Source organism: Stegostoma tigrinum, chromosome 44, assembly GCF_030684315.1.
Source record: "Stegostoma tigrinum isolate sSteTig4 chromosome 44, sSteTig4.hap1, whole genome shotgun sequence".
Taxonomy (NCBI): domain Eukaryota; kingdom Metazoa; phylum Chordata; class Chondrichthyes; order Orectolobiformes; family Stegostomatidae; genus Stegostoma; species Stegostoma tigrinum.
The window spans coordinates 482,501-502,606 of record NC_081397.1 but is presented as its reverse complement, the minus strand read 5'-3'; the positions used below and the strand labels follow the sequence as shown (position 1 = coordinate 502,606).

At 48.0% G+C, this 20,106-nt stretch overlaps 1 protein-coding gene and 1 pseudogene across 3 annotated transcripts in view; both read right to left on the bottom strand.

The window, feature by feature from the left end:
- Positions 1–20,106, bottom strand: part of LOC132207281 (uncharacterized) — a 656,210-nt pseudogene that overhangs the window by 473,071 nt on the left and 163,033 nt on the right.
- Positions 11,886–20,106, bottom strand: part of LOC132205978 (uncharacterized) — a 14,486-nt gene continuing 6,265 nt past the window's right edge. For 2 of the 3 annotated variants that reach the window (XM_059642481.1, XM_059642483.1), the window contains exons 2-3: positions 15,335–15,485; positions 11,886–13,615 (exon numbers count right to left, since the gene is read on the bottom strand). In XM_059642481.1, coding sequence (XP_059498464.1) covers positions 13,003–13,615; positions 15,335–15,485 — 764 coding nt within the window. In that variant the 3' untranslated portion in view covers positions 11,886–13,002. Of the gene's footprint in view, positions 13,616–15,334; positions 15,486–19,821 lie in introns of all 3 variants that reach the window. The other variant, XM_059642482.1, reaches the window with a different exon arrangement.

Below are 20,106 nucleotides of genomic sequence, written 5' to 3'. Positions count from 1 at the left end.
CCTCCCTCATTCTGGCCATCTCACAGTGCTACAACGTGTCATTACTGATTGTGTAATGTGTGGGTCTCTCTCAGTTCTAGCCCATTTTTAATGAGGCATTGCCTCAGTTTTGACCCTATGGCAATAAAACAGTCCCACAGTTCTGATACTCTGACAGTGATTCAATACCTCATACTGACCCACTGCTTCTGAGTGCCTCCCTCCACACTGACCTGTCAGTGCAAATCTACTTCAGTACTGGCCCTCAATTTGAGTGACTCCCTTAATTCTGTCCCCCTTAAATGGCAGCACTCCCTCAGCATTGACCCTTTGACAATAATGCACTCCCACATTTCTGACCCTGTGACAATAATGCACTTCCTCAGTGCTGACCCCATGACAGAACTGTAACACCTCACAACTGAACTGATAATTGTTTAGCACCCTCTCAGTTCTGATCCCACTACAACGAGGCACTGGCTCAGTATTGACCGCCTCTGACAAATGCACTCCATCAGAACTAAACCTCTGACAAAGAAGGACTGCCTCAGGACATCCCTGTGATTGAGTCAATCCCTTAGCCCTGCGTCTCTGATCATGTGGCACTGTCTCAGTTCTGTCACCATTACATTGAGACTTACCCTCCGTAATGACCTTCTAACAATGAGGCACTTCCTCAAGACTGACCATCCAGCATTGAGTCACTGCCTCAGCACTGACCACTTGGCAACGAGGCACTGGTTAAGAATTGACCTGCTCACAGAGCTGCAATACCGCAGTGCTGACCCTCTAATCAAGGAACACTACCTGAATTCTGACACCTGCGTAATGAAGCACTGCCTCAGCATTCACCCTCTGACAAATTCCTGAGAACCCCCTGTAAATACTGACAGTCTCCCAGGACCCTCTATGCATGCTGACACACTCCCCTGGACCCACTATAAATACTGACACACTCCATAGGGACTTCCTGTAAATACCCAGAGACACACAGGGAAGCCCTGTAAATTCTGACAAGCGCTGTGGGACCCCCTGTAAATACTGCAAAGCCCCTGAGACCCCCTGTAAATTCTGACACACTCAGCGGGACCCCCTGTAAATACTGACACAGTTCCTGAGAAGTCCTGTAAATCCTGACACAGTCCCAGAGAACCCTGAAAATACTACCACACTCCCCGGGATCCTCTGTAAATATTGACACATTTCCCAGGGCCCCCTTTAAATACTGAACATATAGACACACTGTCTGCAACCCACAGGGGTTCAAGGAGTGTTTCAGTATTTGCGAGTGTTCAGTGATGTGTATCAGTATTTCCAGGGGTTCCCAGTGAGAGTGTCAGTATTTACAGGGGGCTCTGGGGAATTTGTAAGTACTTACAGGTTCTCCCAGGAGTGTGTCAGTATCTGCAGGGGTTCACAGCACGTGTATTAGTATTTACAGCTGGTCTCAGCAGTTTGTCAGTATTTACAGGGGACTATGGGAGACCATCAGTATTTACAGGGGGTCCCATAGGCTTTGCCTGTGTTTTCAGGGGGTGTCAAGGAGAGTTACAGTATTTCAAGCTGTTCCTAGGGAGTGCGTCGGTCTTCACAGGGATTCCAGGTGAGTGTGTCAGTACGTACCGAGTCCCTGTAAATTCTGACACACTCCGCAGGACCCCCTGTATATACTGACAAAGCCCCTGAGACCCCCTGTAAATACTGACACAGTCCCAGAGAAACCCTGTAAATACTGACACAGTCCCTGAGAAGCCCTGAAAATGCTACCACACTCCCCAGGGCCCTCTGTAAATGCTGACACATTTCCCAGGGCAGCCCCCTGCCCGAATATTGAAAAATTCTCATGACCTCCTCTATGCACTGATGCACATTCCCAGACCTCTGTACATATAGACACATTCTCCCCAACCAACCATAAATCCTAGCACACTCCCCGGGATACCCTGTAAATGCTGACACACAGTCTGTGACACGCTGTTACTACTGTCACATTCCCTGGAATCCCCTGTAAACGCTGAGAAACTTGCTGGGACCACATGAAAATACTGACACATTTCCAAGGGACCCCGCTAAACACTTACACATTCCCCAGGACCTCCTCTAAATACTGACACAATCCACAGTCCTCTGTCATGACTGACTGTTCTGACAGTGCAGTATTCGCCAAGTAGTGACCCTCTGACAGTGCTGCACTCCCGAAATATAGGCCTTCCGACAGTGTGGAGCTTCCTCAATGATGACACTGACAAGGCAGTAGTCCCTCAGTATTTAGTCTGCAACACTTCTACACAGGCTCATCATTGACCCTCTGACACTATAGCAGCCAATTAATATTGAGCCTCAATGCTGGAGCACTCTCTGAAGATTGACCACCTGACAGTGAAGCCCTCCCTTAGTATTGACCCTTTGAGAGGGTAGCTTTCTCTCAGTGCTGACCCTTCAGTAGCGTAGCTTGACTTACTCATCACCACCTTCCACAATGCCCCCCATCAACATTAACTTTCTGAAAAACTGTAACATTCCCTTAATTTTAACTGTCTTCATTATTGGCTCTCCTCCAGCATAGCACACCGTTATTATTGATGCTCTGAGACTGCAGTACTGCCTGAAAATACATTACCTCACTTACTCACCAGTCCCATGTCGGCTCCTGCTCAGCGTACCTCCGCCTATTCACGAGGTAAGCTTTTTAGAGATTCAAAAACAGTGACTCACCGGCTTCCTGACAGGCTCCTGCTCCAAGCTCCCGCTCGCGTTGCTGCTGCAACCAGAAATAGTTGATATTTGCCTGAGGTCTGTTCAACAGATTGAATCCTGTGGGGCCCAAGTGAGTTGTGTCTGTGGAAGAAATCATCGAAAGTAAATCATCGTCTTTTCAAATATGAGCTGAATATCACAAAAATGAGCTTAAACCGCGGAGTGCAATCAGGAGGAAGAGAGAGAGAGCAAGAAGAGGAAAGATGAAAGTTGGAGTGGCTGACATGTTTTGAATTTGTCAGTCAACAGGACTGTGCCTCTCTGTCATCCGGGGGCTGCAATTAAACACTTCAATGGTGCCCGTGAGGCTCTATCTGGCTGCACTGCTGACTGTGGGATCTTGCTGTGCGTCAACCTCCTGCAGCATGTCCCACATTGTAACAAGTGGCCTCGCTGCAAATATACAGTTGACTGGCCCTGGGATTTTAGATTTTCCACCTGTCTGTCTGTCTCTATCCATGCTCATTTCTCTACCCCTTCCTCAGACAGCATGCACAGCAGGAAGAGAGAGAGAGAGTCGGAGAGAGAAAGAGAGAGTGACACAGACAGAGACAGCAAGAGTGTTAGTTCCTGAAGATACAGCAAACAATTAGTGCTTAAGCAGCATAGCAGAGTTATTGAGCTGGCTGCTGCTGCAGTGCTGGTGTGGGATCTTGCTGTGCAACAATTGCTGCATTGCCATTATTGCAGGCAGTGCGTGTTTTAATCGGAACACTCGCTGTTTTATGACATTTTTGCAAGTGTCCAGCGGAAAACCTCAACCCATAAACTAATATAATAAAATGTGAGGCTGGATGAATACAGCAGGCCCAGCAGCATCTCAGGAGCACAAAAGCTGACCTTTCAGGCCTAGACCCTTCATCAGAGAGGGGGATGGGGTGAGGGTTCTGGAATAAATAGGGAGAGAGGGGGACGCAGACCGAAGATGGAGAGAAAAGAAGATAGGTGGAGAGGAGAGTATAGGTGGGGAGGTAGGGAGGGGATAGGTCAGTCCAGGGAAGACGGACAGGTCAAGGAGGTGGGTTGAGGTTAGTAGGTAGGAGATGGAGGTGCGGCTTGGGGTGGGAGGAAGGGATGGGTGAGAGGAAGAACAGGTTAGGGAGGCAGAGACAGGTTGGACTGGTTTTGGGATGCAGTGGGTGGAGGGGAAGAGCTGGGCTGGTTGTGTGGTGCAGTGGTCGGAGGGGACGAACTGGGCTGGTTTTGGGATGCGGTGGGGGAAGGGGAGATTTTGAAGCTGGTGAAGTCCACATTGATACCATTGGGCTGCAGGGTTCCCAAGCGGAATATGAGTTGCTGTTCCTGCAACCTTCGGGTGGCATCATTGTGGCAGTGCAGGAGGCCCATGATGGACATGTCATCTAAAGAATGGGAGGGGGAGTGGAAATGGTTTGCGACTGGGAGTTGCAGTTGTATATTGCGAACCGAGCGGAGGTGTTCTGCAAAGCGGTCCCCAAGCCTCCGCTTGGTTTCCCCAATGTAGAGGAAGCCACACCGGGTACAGTGGATGCAGTATACCACATTGGCAGATGTGCAGGTGAACCTCTGTTTAATGTGGAAAGTCATCTTGGGGCCTGGGATAGGGGTGAGGGAGGAGGTGTGAGGGCAAGTGCAGCATTTCCTGCGGTTGCAGGGGAAGGTGCCGGGTGTGGTGGGGTTGGAGAGCAGTGTGGAGCGAACAAGGGCATCAAGTAGAGAGTGGTCTCTCTGAAAAGCAGACAAGGGTGGGGATGGAAAAATGTCTTGGGTGGTGGGGTTGGATTGTAGATGGCGGAAGTGTCGGAGGATGATGCGTTGTATCCGGAGGTTGGTGGGGTGGTGTGTGAGAACGAGGGGGATCCTCTTTGGGCGGTTGTGGCGGGGGCGGGGTGTGAGGGATGTGTTGCGGGAAATGCAGGAGACGCGTTCCAGGGCATTCTCGACCACTGTGGGGGGAAAGTTGCGGTCCTTGAAGAACTTGGACATCTGGGATGTGCGGGAGTTGAATGCCTCATCGTGGGTGCAGATGCGGCGGAGGCGGAGGAATTGGATATAGGTGATGGAATTTTTGCAGGAGGGTGGGTGGGAGGAGGTGTATTCTAGGTAGCTGTGGGAGTCGGTAGGCTTGAAATGGACATCAGTTACAAGCTGGTTGCCTGAGATGGAGACTGAGAGGTCCAGGAAATTGAGGGATGTGCTGGAGATGGCCCAGGTGAACTGGAGTTTGGGGTAGAAGGTGTTAATGAAGTGGATGAACTGTTTGAGCTCCTCTGGGGAGCAAGAGGCGGCGCCGATACAGTCATCAATGTACCGGAGGAAGAGGTGGGGTTTGGGGCCTGTGTAGGTGCAGAAGAGGGACTGTTCCACGTAACCTACAAAGAGGCAGGCATAGCTGGGTCCCATGCAGGTGCCCATGGCCACCCCCTTAGTCTGTAGGAAGTGGGAGGAATCGAAAGACAAGTGTTTGAGGGTGAGGACAAGTTTGGCTAGGTGGATGAGGGTGTCGCTGGAGGGGGACTGGTCGGGCTTGCAGGACAGGAAGAAGCGGAGGGCCTTGAGGCTATCTGCATGCGGAATACAGGTGTATAGGGACTGGACGTCCATGGTGAAAATGAGGTGTTGGGGGCCAGGGAATTGGAAGTCCTGGAGGAGGTGGACGGTGTGGGTGGTGTCACGGACGTAGGTAGGGAGTTCCTGGACCAAAGGGGAGAAAATGGAGTCCAGATAGGTGGAGATGAGTTCGGTGGGGCAGGAGCAGGCTGAGACAATGGGTCGACCAGGGCAGGCAGGTTTGTGGATTTTGGGAAGGAGATAGAAACGGGCCGTGCGTGGTTGGGGAACAATGAGGTTGGAGCCTGTGGGTGGGAGGTCCCGTCAGGTGATGAGGTCATGAATGGTGTTGGACATGATGGTTAGGTGCTCGGGTGTGGAGTCATGATCGAGGGGGCGGTACGAGGTGGTGTCGGAGAGTTGGCATTTGGCCTCGGCAATGTAGAGGTCAGTGCGCCATACTACCACTGTGCCACCCTTGTCTGCAGGTTTGATGGTGAGGTTGGGGTTGGAGCGGAGGGAGTGGAGGGCTGCCCGTTTTGCAGGGGAGAGGGGTGGAGAGGTTGAGGCGGTTAATGTCTCGACGGCAGTTAGAGATGAAGAGGTCACGAGAAGGTAGGAGGCCTGGGGGTGGTGTCCAGGAGGAGGACTTGTGTTGGAAGCGGGTAAAGGGGTGAGTGGAGGGAGGGTTCGGTTCCCGGTTGAAGAAGTAAGCGTGGAGGCGAAGGCGGCAGAAAAACTGTTCTATGTCCAACCGTGACGGGTATTCGTTGATGTGTGGTTGTATGTTGCTGAGAGATTATCAGTTTCCAGCTGAGACAGGGATGTTGCTGTGCCGTCTCTCCCAAAGATTTTCTTGCTCCGTATTTTAACTAATCTTGTTTCGTTTCTCCCAGGGGATTGTTGTTCACTTGGAAGATCGAAAGGGACAGAGAGGTGACCTTTGAACAAGAGCATCCTCTAAAAGGGGGACATTGTCCTGTGGCCCTGTTGGACAGGCTTCACCCTGTGGGGGCTGACAGGATTTGTGTCTGTTTATGACCCTGAGGTTTGATTTCTTCTGGAAAGCCATGGTCTCCATTAGGGGTGTCTGAATAACTCAGTCCGTTCTGTTTGTGGCCCTATCGCTTTAAAACAGTTTTGAAGCCTGGGGTGAAAGTAACCAGGCACTTGTGATTTTGCACAAACACGCAAAACCCCAGTGAGCCTCTGACAGACAGGACTCCCGCAAAACGCGGAATATAAAAACCGAAATGTGACTCTACCTGAAGACTTGTTATAATGTGGGAGTAATGTGTGATATGTGTGGGGCAGGGCGATGTAATTTGAGAATCACATCAATAAGACTCAGGTTAACCATTTCAATTCAATTCACTGAATGTCTGGGTGGTTAGGGTCGCTCTCTCGCTCTATACAATAATTTCAAGCTTTCTTTGTTGTTTTATTAAACAAATAAAACATCCGGCAGAAAATGATACACCTCTTTGCTATTTTAAAATGCGGACAGAGAATTTTTTTTTGGTACGATGTGATTTCAGAGTGAGCCAGGATCTGAGGGTGTGCTGGTCAGCGTTGGCAGTTTCTCTCTATCTCCATCTCTTGAAACAATCCCCAGCACATTAGTGAAGATTACAGCCTTCTGACGTCCTATAAAGCTCTGGTCAGACCACATTTAGAGCATTGTGAGCAATTTTCTGACTCAGCACTCAGGAAGGATGTACTGGCCCTGGAGTGGGTTTAGAGGAGGTTCATGAGAAGGATCCCAGGCTGAAAGGCTTAACATATTGAGGAACATTTGAGGACTCTGAATCTGTACTCGATGGAGTTTAGAAGGATGAGGGGGCATTTAACTGAAACTGACAGAATACTGAATGGTCTGCACAAAGTGAACATTAGGAAGATTTTTCCTTTGTAAGGATTGACTCAGACCTAAGGGCACAGCCTTACAGTAAAGGGAAGACCCTGTAAACCTTAATAAGGATAAACCTCTTCAGCCAGAAAGTGGTGAATCTATGAAAATGATTGCCACAGAGGGCTGTGGAGGCCAGGTCATTGAGTATATTTAAGACAGAGACAGAGAGGTTCTGGATTGTCAAGGGGATCAAATGTTGAGGGGAGAAAACAGGAGAATGGGGTCGAAAAACATATCAGCCACGGTTGAATGGTGGAGCAGACTCAGTGGTGTAATTTGTGCTCCTGTGTCTTGTGATCTTATGATAGAGAGGAAAAGAGAGAGAACGAAAGGGAGAGAGACGGAAAAGGAAACACAGGAACAGAGAGACCATGTATGAAACAGCGACACAGAGAGGGAGAAAATGAACAGGAGACAGGGGCAGAGAGAAAGAGAAAATGAACAGGAGACAGGCACAGAGACAGAGAAAGAACAGAGGCATTGACAAAGAGAGAAAGAAAGAAACAGGGACAGAGTGAAAGAGTGAGTACAAAACATGGATAGAGAGAGATGAAGAAAAAGAGAGGAACAGAGAGAGAGAGAAAAAGATATACAATGGTGCAGTGGCAGTGCCTCAATCTCTCCATCATACTTTACAAGTATTGACTTTTCCTATTGGAGCGTAGTGGTACTGCATGTGGGATCTTGCTGTGCAGTTGCTCTTTCAACCCCCGGCAGTAGCCATTTGGGGCTGGGGGAGGGTGGACTTGGGTAATTGCATGAGGAGCCTGTGAGGAGGCCGTATGTGAGTCAGTGGGGAGTTAGATTTGAGTTTTTAAACAAGTTCCACAGGACAGCAAGGGTAACACGGATGGTTCAGGTGCCACTCAAATGTAGTCTATTGTCCATCTGAGGGTGAACGGGAGGGACAGCAAGGTTTCCCTAATTGGTCTTTCTCAATCCAGCCGATTATTTCCAACTTTTGATCAGAGAATTTCTCAACGGTAAGTCCACATGGATTTGTCCACAATTTAATTGGGCTAGGGTTCTGGATGGGGAACAGGAGTGACTCTCTCCCCTCTCACCCCCATTCCCCTATATATCCACCCTTCATCCACCCTCTGTTCGCTTCCCTGTCGGAGATGTGGATTGAGGGGTGTGGGTCAAACCAAGGGGAATCGTCAGAGGAACTGGGACCTCTTGTGTGTGGGGGATGGGGTGGGCGGGATTGCAATGCAGGCCTTGGGACTGGGGAAGGCTCTGGGGGAAGTTAGCTTTTGGGAGGGGCAGATATCTCAGGATTTGACCCTCCTTCCTACCCTGATGTTCAGGATGAGGGAAACCAACCCCTGCCTCAATCAACAGGTGGCCATTCTCACATTGCTGCTCGTGGAATAGCACTCAGAGAGAGAGAGACAGAGAGAGAGACAGAGAGAGAGACCCACAGTGAGAAACTGACTGTGAAAGTGCTGGCAACACTGGGATCTGGGTGTGTTTCAAACACTATCTGCAGAACCTCCTAAACTGTCATCATTTTCAATGTCCTCCAGGCTCGGCCTGGACTGCGAGTGGAATCCTGCTGTGCATAATTCCCTTCATTCCAATGTCAGCTCACTTTTTTCTCTCCTTTTCTCTGTATCTCTCCACCACTGCTCAGCTTTCTTCCCCTTGGTCAGAGGTCAGATGACACCAGGATATACACCAGGAGGTTGAATCGAAATCACAAACTTTCACAGCACTGCCCCTTCGCCAGGTGAAGTGAAGTGTCCTGATGAAGGAGCAGCACTTTGAAAGTTTGTGATTTCAAATAAACCTGTTGGACTATAACCTGGTGTTACCTGAGATCTGGCCTCGTGCAGCCCAGTCCGGTCATTGGCATCTCCACATCATCCTTCTTCTTGAGAATCAATTCTCTCTCTCTTCCTTTCCTCTACATTTTGATTAAAAGGCCATCTTCTGTCCCCCATTTAAAATTTGTTTGGATCTTTTCATGAGAGCAGGGTAAAGATGTGCAGGCAGCGGGGACATGGGGATTTATTGAGAGCTGTGGGAGAGCTGGGAACATGGAAGCACAGATGATCAAATTGACACTGAGATTTTTTATTTGGAACAGCGGTTAACAGAGACAGCAAATAAGTGCTGCCTATTTTATCAGTGTTTCCCCAGTATTTTAATCCCAGTGTACAGATTTCAGCTGGGACCAGGGATAATGCTTTCTGACTGCTCCTGGTGTTTATGTTAATCTTTGGGGGCCTGGGCAGTGAAGCAATTTTGGAGAGCCATTCTAAGAGCCCGTGTCTCTCTCGCCCGTCCTCCATCTCTCTCTCCCTCTCTCAAACCATAATGACACCAATCATAATAGTGTGGAAGCACCAGGACAGATCATCACCTAACAGGGAGCTTGATGCTCTCAATTATCTCCACTCCAGCACTATTGATGCAGACAGTGGGCGGGTCTCCATTCTGCTACCTGAAGTTAATTCATTTTGCTGATGTTGATGGAGAAATTATTGTCATTACACCACGCGGTTCAGCCCTCAGTCTGTTTGCTGTATTCTGATTCATCATTGTTTGAGATCTGACCGACAATGGTCCTGTCCTCAGTGAACTTGTAAACGGGGTTGGAGCTTTTCATGCGAACAGCTGTGAGTGTCAATAATGGTTGGGCAGATCATGTGGCTTATATGGATTTCTGTGAGGCATTTGACAAAGTCCCAAATGGGAAACTGTTGAAGAAGGGAAAGTTCATGGGATCTATGGATCATCTGAGCAAGTTGGGTCCAAAATTGGCCCAGTGGCAGCTGTTAGAGGGTGGTGATTGAACACTGTTTGTGCGACTTGTGCCCAGGCCCAGTCATCCCACAATGATCAGTGCTGGGTCCCTTCATTGTTTGTGATGTTCGTAAATGATGTAAATGGGAATGTGGGTGGAGGGTGAGATGTGAAGTAGGTTTGTGGTTGCAACAGAGATTGGCTGGGTGTTTACTGGTGAGGGGAAGGTTGTATGAGGATACGAATGGGTTGCTCAGTTAGACGCAATGGTGGCAGATGAGGTGAGAATACGTGGTGATGCCCTGCAGAAGTAGCAGCAAAACAGGATAATATGCAATGAATGGCAAGCCACCAGGATTTCAGTGTAATCGAGGGATCTTGGAATGCTTGGTCACAGATCCCTAGATGTGGGGGATGCAGATTCATGGGGTACTTCAGAAGGTCTATGGGACGTGTCATTTGAGTTTTATCTGTTTTGATATAAATGATAAGAGCAGGGAGGATATTTTGGTGCTGGACAGAGTTTTGTTTTGGCCTCTGCTGGTGTATAGTGTGTAGTTCTGGTCAGTAAACTGTCGGAAGGATGTCATTCCATTCCAGCGGGTGCAGACAAGATTCACCGGATGTTGCCTGAAATGGAGCTCCGATCAGAGGCTGGATAACCTCGGGTCGTTATCTTTGGAAGGAAGAAGACATTGTCGGTTGTGGGGGTGGGGTGGGGGTTGTGGGAGCGAAATTGATCGACATGTATACGATTATGAGGAGCAGAGGCAAAATATTTAGACAGCGGCTATTCCCATAACAAAGGATCAATAACAAGGGCACATGACACTCCCACATTTTGCAGAGAAGGTCAGGAGCTTTGGAGTGGATTTGAGTTATTTATTGCCACCCAGAGAACGGTGAAGGGCCTAAATGGAATCACCTGGGATGGTAGGTGAGGCAACTAACCTCACAAGAAGCTCTTCAATGAACACTTGAAATTTCATAATACTCAAAGATGTGGGCCTGGTATGGAACAATGGGGCTCAAAAAAGGTAACAGCTTATTACTGGCAGCACAGACACGAGGACTGTAGTACCTTCTGTATTGTCAGAGACTATAACTCTACGATATATGTATGGTCCTCTAAAATGGACAACCATTACAGCAATTTTTATCCTGTCACGGAAGCAAAACTTTTTGTACAATATGATCGGAGGGAAAGATGTGTCTCAAAGTGAGTCTGGTCTCATCTACACAGCTCCTAGTAACTATAGAGTGACTATAAGCAGTCCCACAGTGAGCATGTCCTCAACTATATATCTCCCAGTAGCTACAGAGTGAAAGGAAATGGTGAGTCTTGCCTCAACTACACAGCTTACAGTCACTATTGAGTGCAACATTGTGCCTGGTATTACCTATGCACCTTCCAGTAACCCACAAATGCTTTCATGTTGAGCCTGCCTTCCACACAGTTCCCAGTAACATTACAGTGACTGTGAAGTGCGCCTGGCCTTATGTACACCCCTCCCAGTAACCATACGGTGATTTTAAATTGTCTCTCAGTGACCCTAGCCTCATTTACACATCCACAAGTAACTTCCCAATATCTGTTCCCTGTTTCACAGTCAGCCCAGCCTCAAACCTCACTTCCAATGAATCAATTGCTTTTGCCCTCTTCCACTTAGCCCATGCCTTTGAGATTCAGCCAGATCCCCTTCAGGCTGCATTTCATTCTCCTCACTGTCTTGGTGCTCCCATGTACATCACTTGTCTCTCGCTTTCCCTCTGTCATAGTTCTTGTGAACTCTGCCACCTCCCTGTCCCCACCTTCCAGCTGCAATGTTGGAGAATCACCACAATGGGCATTGCCTTTACTGCTCCAGCTCATTCATATTTCTTCACAAAACAGAAACACAACTCATCGACAGGAATAAGTGGCAGGTGAGTGAGATAAACCACGCATCCAAAGCAGTTTGTTTTTTGAACAGTGGGATTAACTTGAATTGAAATGTGTACAGCAGAAGCAGGAAAAATCACATGTAGTCATGCATGCATTTCACTGAATACAACAGTGCAAAGAAATGATATCTCTGCTGTTCAACCAATTTCAGGAGTACAATGTTAGAGAGACAACATTTGGAAATGCTGCAGAAATTGCCCCTGTCAATGCTTTACAAAGGATTACTGATCAAAATAGGGGAAACTGAACATGGTGTGCTCACAAACTCTTAAACCATTTCATAAATGGAATGCTTCATTCAGGTGATTAAATCTGTCTCCCTCATTCTTTGCTGGTCTGCTCGCCATTCAATTTTGTTCCACTCTCTGAGCCACCCCCAACATGAAGCTCCCTTTCCCTTCCCAGTTTGGTCTCATTCCTTCCTTTACCACTGGAATGTAATTGTTTCTTTTTAGTGTGTGTTTGATATTCAGCGGCCATAATGCCGTGGTGACCAGGTCGGCCAGCTGAACCTCAGAGAGTATGAGCCCCCTGACTGGGCCGTATTACCAGCCCAATCAGGGACCTGTGGCTGACAGATAAGAAGGGTGAGTGTCAGAGATGCTGACACTCTGGTAGCTATCTCTGCATGGTGCAGTGCTAAAGACAAGGACTGTTCATATGTGAATAAAGGGTGACTTGGAGATGGGCATGGGCCCTAGTGTTGTTATTTCACATACATTTCCAGCACTGGGTTTGAATGTTACTGTACACCCTTCCCATTGCTGTCAGATATCTCTGTGTGCAGTGATGATCAGGGTTGGAACTGAAATGAAATGGAGAATGTGGAAACAGTATTGTGTTGCATTTGCTAAGTGTTGATGGACGGTAGCAAAGAGGTTGTGAATGGAATTAATTGCAACTGTGAGGGATTTTTGAGCTTATTGAGTTGATGCCCGACTTGTTTCGCTCTGATAACATCATGTGTGATTCATTGAATGACAAGCAGAAAGGATATCAGTGAATGTTGGTAAATTTGGATTATTACACTAGTATAAAATGGGATAAACCTATTCGAATTGGCATGGCACTCATTTAGAGAAATTCCCAGGTCTCACTGATGTGTTAATGGCAGCCATAGTGACGATGCCTATGGGATACAGTAATGAGGTTGGGTGCATTCTATACAGTTGATTGCGTTTTCTGCTCCATCACACCTTCTGATATGAAACCCAGCACGCTGCACTTCATTCAGCCTTCCACTGATTCTCTGATATTCGGTCGTATTGTTATCATTCTTGTATATTCTGCTGAAGACAAAATACTTGTGAATTGTTGGTTCAGTCCATATGTCCCGAAACGGGGGCTGTTGCAAGGCAGGGATGATGGTGCAGTTCTCCATGTTAATGAAACAGCTCCGCAGGCATGGCGTGTAAGTGGTGTAGAGAATGACACAGCCCACTGGTTGGTTCAGCTGGTTCTGAAACTGCTGAGCGGCGATTTCCTGGTTGTTCTCTGTGGGGTACAGCAATTTATTCTCCGAGCAACGGCTGCCACTGTTCGGATAAACTGCGATGTAATTTGAGTTTGGGACGTTTCGGAAGGAGTTCGCACTGCCGACAATTGAAGGGCGTCTCGATTTGCCTGGGTTAAAGTGTGGAGCACTGTTGGTTTGTCCGCATTCAGCAGGGGTTAAAGCCATCAGGAAGGCAAATTCTCCTCCCTGATTTCTAGCCATCCGATTCCCGGCCATTCGATGGAAACTGAAAGGGATAAAGTCAGGATGTGAGTCAAGGGACAGACTTTGTGTGAAAAATTCACTTTGCAGTGCCAGTGGGCCCAGTTTGAGATGAGTCACTTGGAACATTGCCTGTGGTTTTACAGAAAACGTGAAATTCTGCTATTCACCATTGAAATTCTTGCATGGGAAGGTCAGCGTTGATTTATTTTTATTTTGTTCTTTCCCAGGGTTGTAGTTTATTCTAGGACTACAAACCATCAGTGAGGTGTTAAACAGAGAGCCAGGGTAATGTGACAGAGAGGAACATTGTTACTTATCTTTGTGCAAATCTTCCTGCACGGAATCACAGAATGCCACTCGCCTTCTTGATAACTCGCTGTAGCTTCATTTCAAAGATAATGGGAACTGCAGATGCTGGAGAATCCAAGATAACAAAGTGTGGGGCTGGATGAACACAGCAGGCCCAGCAGCATCTCAGGAGCACAAAAGCTGACGCTTCGGGCCTAGACCCTTCAAGAGAAACAAATAGGAGGAGACGGGGAGGTGGACTGAAGATGGACAGAGGAGAAAGTAGCTGGAGAGGAGAGTATGGGTTGGGAGGTAGGGAGGGGATAGGTCAGTCCAGGGAGGACGGACAGATCAAGGGGGTGTGTTCAGCCCAATGGTATCAACGTGGATTTCACCAGCTTCAAAATCTCCCTCCCGCCCTGCCAGTGCATCCCAAAGCCAGACCAGGTCATCCCCACCTGCCTAACCTGTTCTTCCTTTCACCTATCCCCTCCTCCCACCTCAAGCCGCACTTCCACTTCCTACCTATTAACCTCATCCCACCCCCTTGACCTGTCTGTCCTCCCCAGACTAACCTATCCCCTCCCTACCTCCCCACCTACACTCTCCTCTCCACCTGTCTTCTCCTCTATCCATCTTCATTCCGCTTTCCCCTCTCTCCCTATTTATTTCAGAACCCTGTCCCCATTCCCCTTTTCTGATGAAGGGTCTAGGCCTGGAATGTCAGCTTTTGTGCTCCTAAGGTGCTGCTTGGCCTGCTGTGTTCATCCAGCCCCACATTTTGTTATCGTAGCTTCATTTCAAGTTACTTCGACTGATTCACTAGTCGATGCCCCATGCCACTCGCACTTGTTAGGAATAGACAGAGAGGGGAAGAGAGAAAGAAAGGGAGAGAATGAGACATATAGGAGCAACGAATGGGAGCTGATGGTAGATGAGAATCCTGGAAGAATTTTGAAACAAGAAGAGTTTGTTGTGTTAGGGCAAGTTGTAGTGCAAGTAAAATACAAGGGACAGAAGTAAGAGACAGAAACAAAAACCATGTGGACAGACAGGAAATGTGAATAAAAGCCAAGGAGGCAGAGGGAGACGAAGGAAAAGTGAGACGAGCTGTTTGATTCAGTGAACAGTAAAATGTTGCCCCTGTGTTTCAGCATTTTCTTCAAATCTATTTCGGAGTCAGCGGACGCTATTGATTTCACTCTTAGCGCTGTGACCCCGGGAATCTGGGTAACAGTTCCAGTGAGATTCCCTTCCTCAGGGAGTGACAGAAGTCCTGGGTCGTGGGTTGAGACTTAATTAACACAATTATGGAGCACTCCCTCGACCTCCTGTGTGCCCTCCATTTATTACCAGTGTGCGACGGGCAAGGAGGCTGAGATTTGATTGAACATTGAATGCAGCCATCAGCTCACAGAGCTGGTCAGGTAAGATCTGTTTCAGTTACACTTACCGGTTAACAATGTAAGCCAAGACATTGTTATGCAGTTCAGCCGCATCTGACATGGGGGTCATGAGCAGCAACAACAGGGACAGATAGAGTGTGCGCATTTTGAAATTTGTCAGCATCCTTTGATCGTACCACAGGGAGAACACAGATGAAACTGAAAAGCATGAAAAAAAACTTGCTCAATTCATGACTTCATTGGCGATAGAATGAAAGACATAGAGGGAGACGCATGTAGGCAAACAGAAAATGTTCCTATTATTGTAGGTGGTGCTTTGCCAGTTTATTAAACAGAAGTTCCGGTTATCACACACGGGTATGAAATGCCAATGAAGTTTGGAGTTTCTTCTCGGAGTTACAGATTATGGCCAACTTTTCATAATAGGTGCAATAGGACATGGCTCTCTTGGCGGGTATTTGGAGGAGACGTGTACTCAGTCTCCCAAGTACAACCGAAAATCGACAATGTCCACAACAATTTGCACTCACATAGTATATTTCAAGGATTCATACGTCCCACAGGTTATTTCACAGCTTTCCAGCAAACTGATCACAAACTGACCCTGGTGTGGGTCCACTTATTCACAACACCTGTCAGCAAGTTGAATAAATGAATCCAGGATAAAATATCCAGGTTTAATGACACTCCAAAAGTGTGCACCATTGTGGCTGATGTGGAGGAAATGACGAGTTTTGGAATGATATAAACAAGGTCAGAAAATTGCGTAAACATGTGGAAGGTGCAAATGTGTCATTGTCCATGCCTGTAGGAAAAAATAACCAGACTTGGAGGGTATTATTGAAATGGTGATTAAAAGGGGCAATATTGGCATCCATAAGGTGTGGATGGATAGGCTGGGACATTTTTCACTGGAGTGCGGGAGTTTGAGGCGTGACCTTACAGATTTATAAAAATTGTCGGTGGCATAGAAGAGGTGAATACCAAAGATATTTCCCCTCGAGGAGGGGAGTTCCAAACTAGAAATCATAATTTTTAGGTGAGAGGAGAGAGATTGAAAATGAACCTGAGGGGCTTTTTTTTTAATCACTCGGAGGAGGTTGGTTGTTGATTGAACTGCCAGAGGAAATGGTCGATGCAGGGACAGTTGCAACATTCAAAGCATGTTCGGACAGATACGAGAGTACGAAAGATTTAGGGGATATAGGCCAAATGCAACCAAATGAGAACAGTTTAGTTTGGGAGACTTGCTTGGCATGGATGCGTTGGACTGAAGGGGGTCCATCTCTGTGCTGTATGGCCCTCTGGCGTTATGGATGTCCTTGCCCAGCTGTCATTAAAATAAGAAAGTGGTGCAGCAGGGTAGCAAGGTGTTCGTAACAAAAACGGCATGTTGTTCTTCACAACCCGAGGTTTTCAGTGAAGTTTGAAAGTTTGCACAGCTGGGGAGACCATTGTTCACAGGTCGGCGCAACATCGAGGGCCGAAGGGCCTGTTCTGCGCTGTATTGTTCTATGTTCTATGTTCTATGAGTGGGTCTGCACTCACTGGATGATATATAAAGATGAAGTGTCTCATTGATGTGTACAGAATTCTGTCAGGGCTCTGGATGGAATGATAATGCAGACAGTTGAGATCTTTATTAGTCATGCCATGGTCTCAGGAAACACACAGGACACCTTTTCCAACTGATATGATGACAAATATCTTCACTTGAGACTGGTGACTATCTGGAGACCTCTAACACAAAATGTTGTGGAGGCGAAGTCATTGATTTTTGTTTTAAGAAAGAAGTAGACAGATTTCCAGAAGCTAAAGGAGCCAGTGGAATGGGAAAAGAACAGGTGTATGACTTTGTGAAAAGCATCAGCCAGGTCAATAATGGAAGGTGGACCAGGGCTAATGAGAAGGTCACCATTCTCCCTTTGCACAGTTTTTTTTTCCTGTCATTCGCTTTTATTGTGAGGTATTCAGCTTCTCTTCTGTCCTAGCCTGCTATCCATTATCTCCCTGTTTACTCACCCCTTTCATATGTTATGGAATGGACCAAACCTCCCAAAAACAAAACAAGGAGATAGCCTGGACCCTAACCTTTGCCTTATTTACAGCCAAGTACAAGGTGCTGCATTCCAGGTGTGATTTAAATGTTCAAACTGCTTAGCTTTAAGCAAAGCACACTTGATTCTTACACCACAGTTAAAATACAAGTAGAAAACAAAAGGAGTTGGCATAACTTTAACTCTATCAATATCCTTAACAAACTAATATGTTATTTAACCACTATTTAGTCACTGTTCCAATATAACAACATCCGATAAACTCAGCCTTGGCAGAGGCAAATCCAGCAACTCAATAGATTTCCCTCACTTGCTATCTCCTCTTGTCCAGGGGAAGGATCACCAATACATTAACCTAGCAGCAGCAGAGATACAAGATAATAAAATGTGAGGCTGGATGAACACAGCAGGCCAAGCAGCATCTCAGGAGCACAAAAGCTGACGTTTCGGGCCTAGACCCTTCATCAGAGAGGGGGATGGGGGGAGGGAACTGGAATAAATAGGGAGAGAGGGGGAGGCGGACCGAAGATGGAGAGTAAAGAAGATAGGTGGAGAGAGTGCAGGTGGGGAGGTAGGGAGGGGATAGGTCAGTCCAGGGAAGACGGACAGGTCAAGGAGGTGGGATGAGGTTAGTAGGTAGATGGGGTGCGGCTTGGGGTGGGAGGAAGGGATGGGTGAGAGGAAGAACCGGTTAGGGAGGCAGAGACAGGTTGGACTGGTTTTGGGATGCAGTGGGTGGGGGGGAAGAGCTGGGCTGGTTGTGTGGTGCAGTGGGGGGAGGGGACGAACTGGGCTGGTTGAGGGATGCAGTAGGGGAAGGGGAGATTTTGAAACTGGTGAAGTCCACATTGATACCATATGGCTGCAGGGTTCCCAGGCGGAATATGAGTTGCTGTTCCTGCAGCCTTCGGGTGGCATCATTGTGGCACTGCAGGAGGCCCATGATGGACATGTCATCAAGAGAATGGGAGGGGGAGTGGAAATGGTTTGCGACTGGGAGGTGCAGTTGTTTTTTGCGAACTGAGCGGAGGTGCTCTGCAAAGCGGTCCCCAAGCCTCCGCTTGGTTTCCCCAATGTAGAGGAAGCCGCACCGGGTACAGTGGATGCAGTATACCACATTGGCAGATGTGCAGGTGAACCTCTGCTTGATGTGGAATGTCATCTTGGGGCCTGGGATGGGGGTGAGGGAGGAGGTGTGGGGACAAGTGTAGCATTTCCTGCGGTTGCAGGGGAAGGTGCCGGGTGTGGTGGGGTTGGAGGGCAGTGTGGAGCGAACAAGGGAGTCACGAAGAGAGTGGTCTCTCCGGAAAGCAGACAGGGGAGGGGATGGAAAAATGTCTTGGGTGGTGGGGTCGGATTGTAAATGGCGGAAGTGTCGGAGGATAATGCGTTGTATCCGGAGGTTGGTAGGGTGGTGTGTGAGAACGAGGGGGATCCTCTTGGGGCGGTTGTGGCGGGGGCGGGGTGTGAGGGATGTGTCGCGGGAAATGCGGGAGACGCGGTCAAGGGCGTTCTCGATTACCGTGGGGGGAAAGTTGCGGTCCTTAAAGAACTTGGACATCTGGGATGTGCGGGAGTGGAATGTCTTGTCGTGGGAGCAGATGCGGCGGAGGCGGAGGAATTGGGAATAGGGGATGGAATTTTTGCAGGAGGGTGGGTGGGAGGAGGTGTATTCTAGGTAGCTGTGGGAGTCGGTGGGCTTGAAATGGACATCAGTTACAAGCTGGTTGCCTGAGATGGAGACTGAGAGGTCCAGGAAGGTGAGGGATGTGCTGGAGATGGCCCAGGTGAACTGAAGGTTGGGGTGGAAGGTGTTGGTGAAGTGGATGAACTGTTCGAGCTCCTCTGGGGAGCAAGAGGCGGCGCCGATACAGTCATCAATGTACCGGAGGAAGAGGTGGGGTTTGGGGCCTGTGTAGGTGCGGAAGAGGGACTGTTCCACGTAACCTACAAAGAGGCAGGCATAGCTGGGGCCCATGCGGGTGCCCATGGCCACCCCCTTAGTCTGTATGAAGTGGGAGGAGTCAAAAGAGAAGTTGTTGAGTGTGAGGACGAGTTCAGCTAGGCGGATGAGAGCAGCAGAGATACAGTTGTGTCTCGCTGCTTCAACTTTGAAACCCCAACTTCAACAACTTTAATTCTCAGAATCAGCAAATATGCCAAAGTGTAAAAGCTGAGCATTCTCCATTGCTGTATCAGGGGCTCGAAAACTGCACTCCCTCTAGACACCGTACTATCTCTGATTGCAGACAGAATCCAAAACAGCAAGACTAAAGATATGCTTACACCTCCTGGAACACAATTGCCCGATAATCACCCCCTCAGTGAGACAGCAGAATCATGCAGCTTGGACTTCAACCCATTAACACTTGAGCTGCTGTTCCTTGATCTGCAGGCATTTGCTCGGAGTGTAGTTGGTATAGAACGAACAGGCATGCACTAACCTAATGGTAGTACAGCTGGAAACTATTACTTACCATCCATCCTAATAATACTGCACAGCAATGATTAGATTTCACTCGTTCAAACCTCCATTTCATATTTTCACTAAGATGACATTGTCTAACCAGGTATTTATAAATATAATATTTTGTTTTCAGCTGTTTTTTTTTCAGATTGAGAGGAAGGCAATGAGATAGATGAAGAGAGCCAGATAGAGACAGAGAGAGAATGTGTGAGACAGAGTGATAGTGAGACAGTGTGTGAAAGACAAAGACAGTGAGAGACATAGAGTGTGCGAGAGACAGAGACAGTAAAAGAGA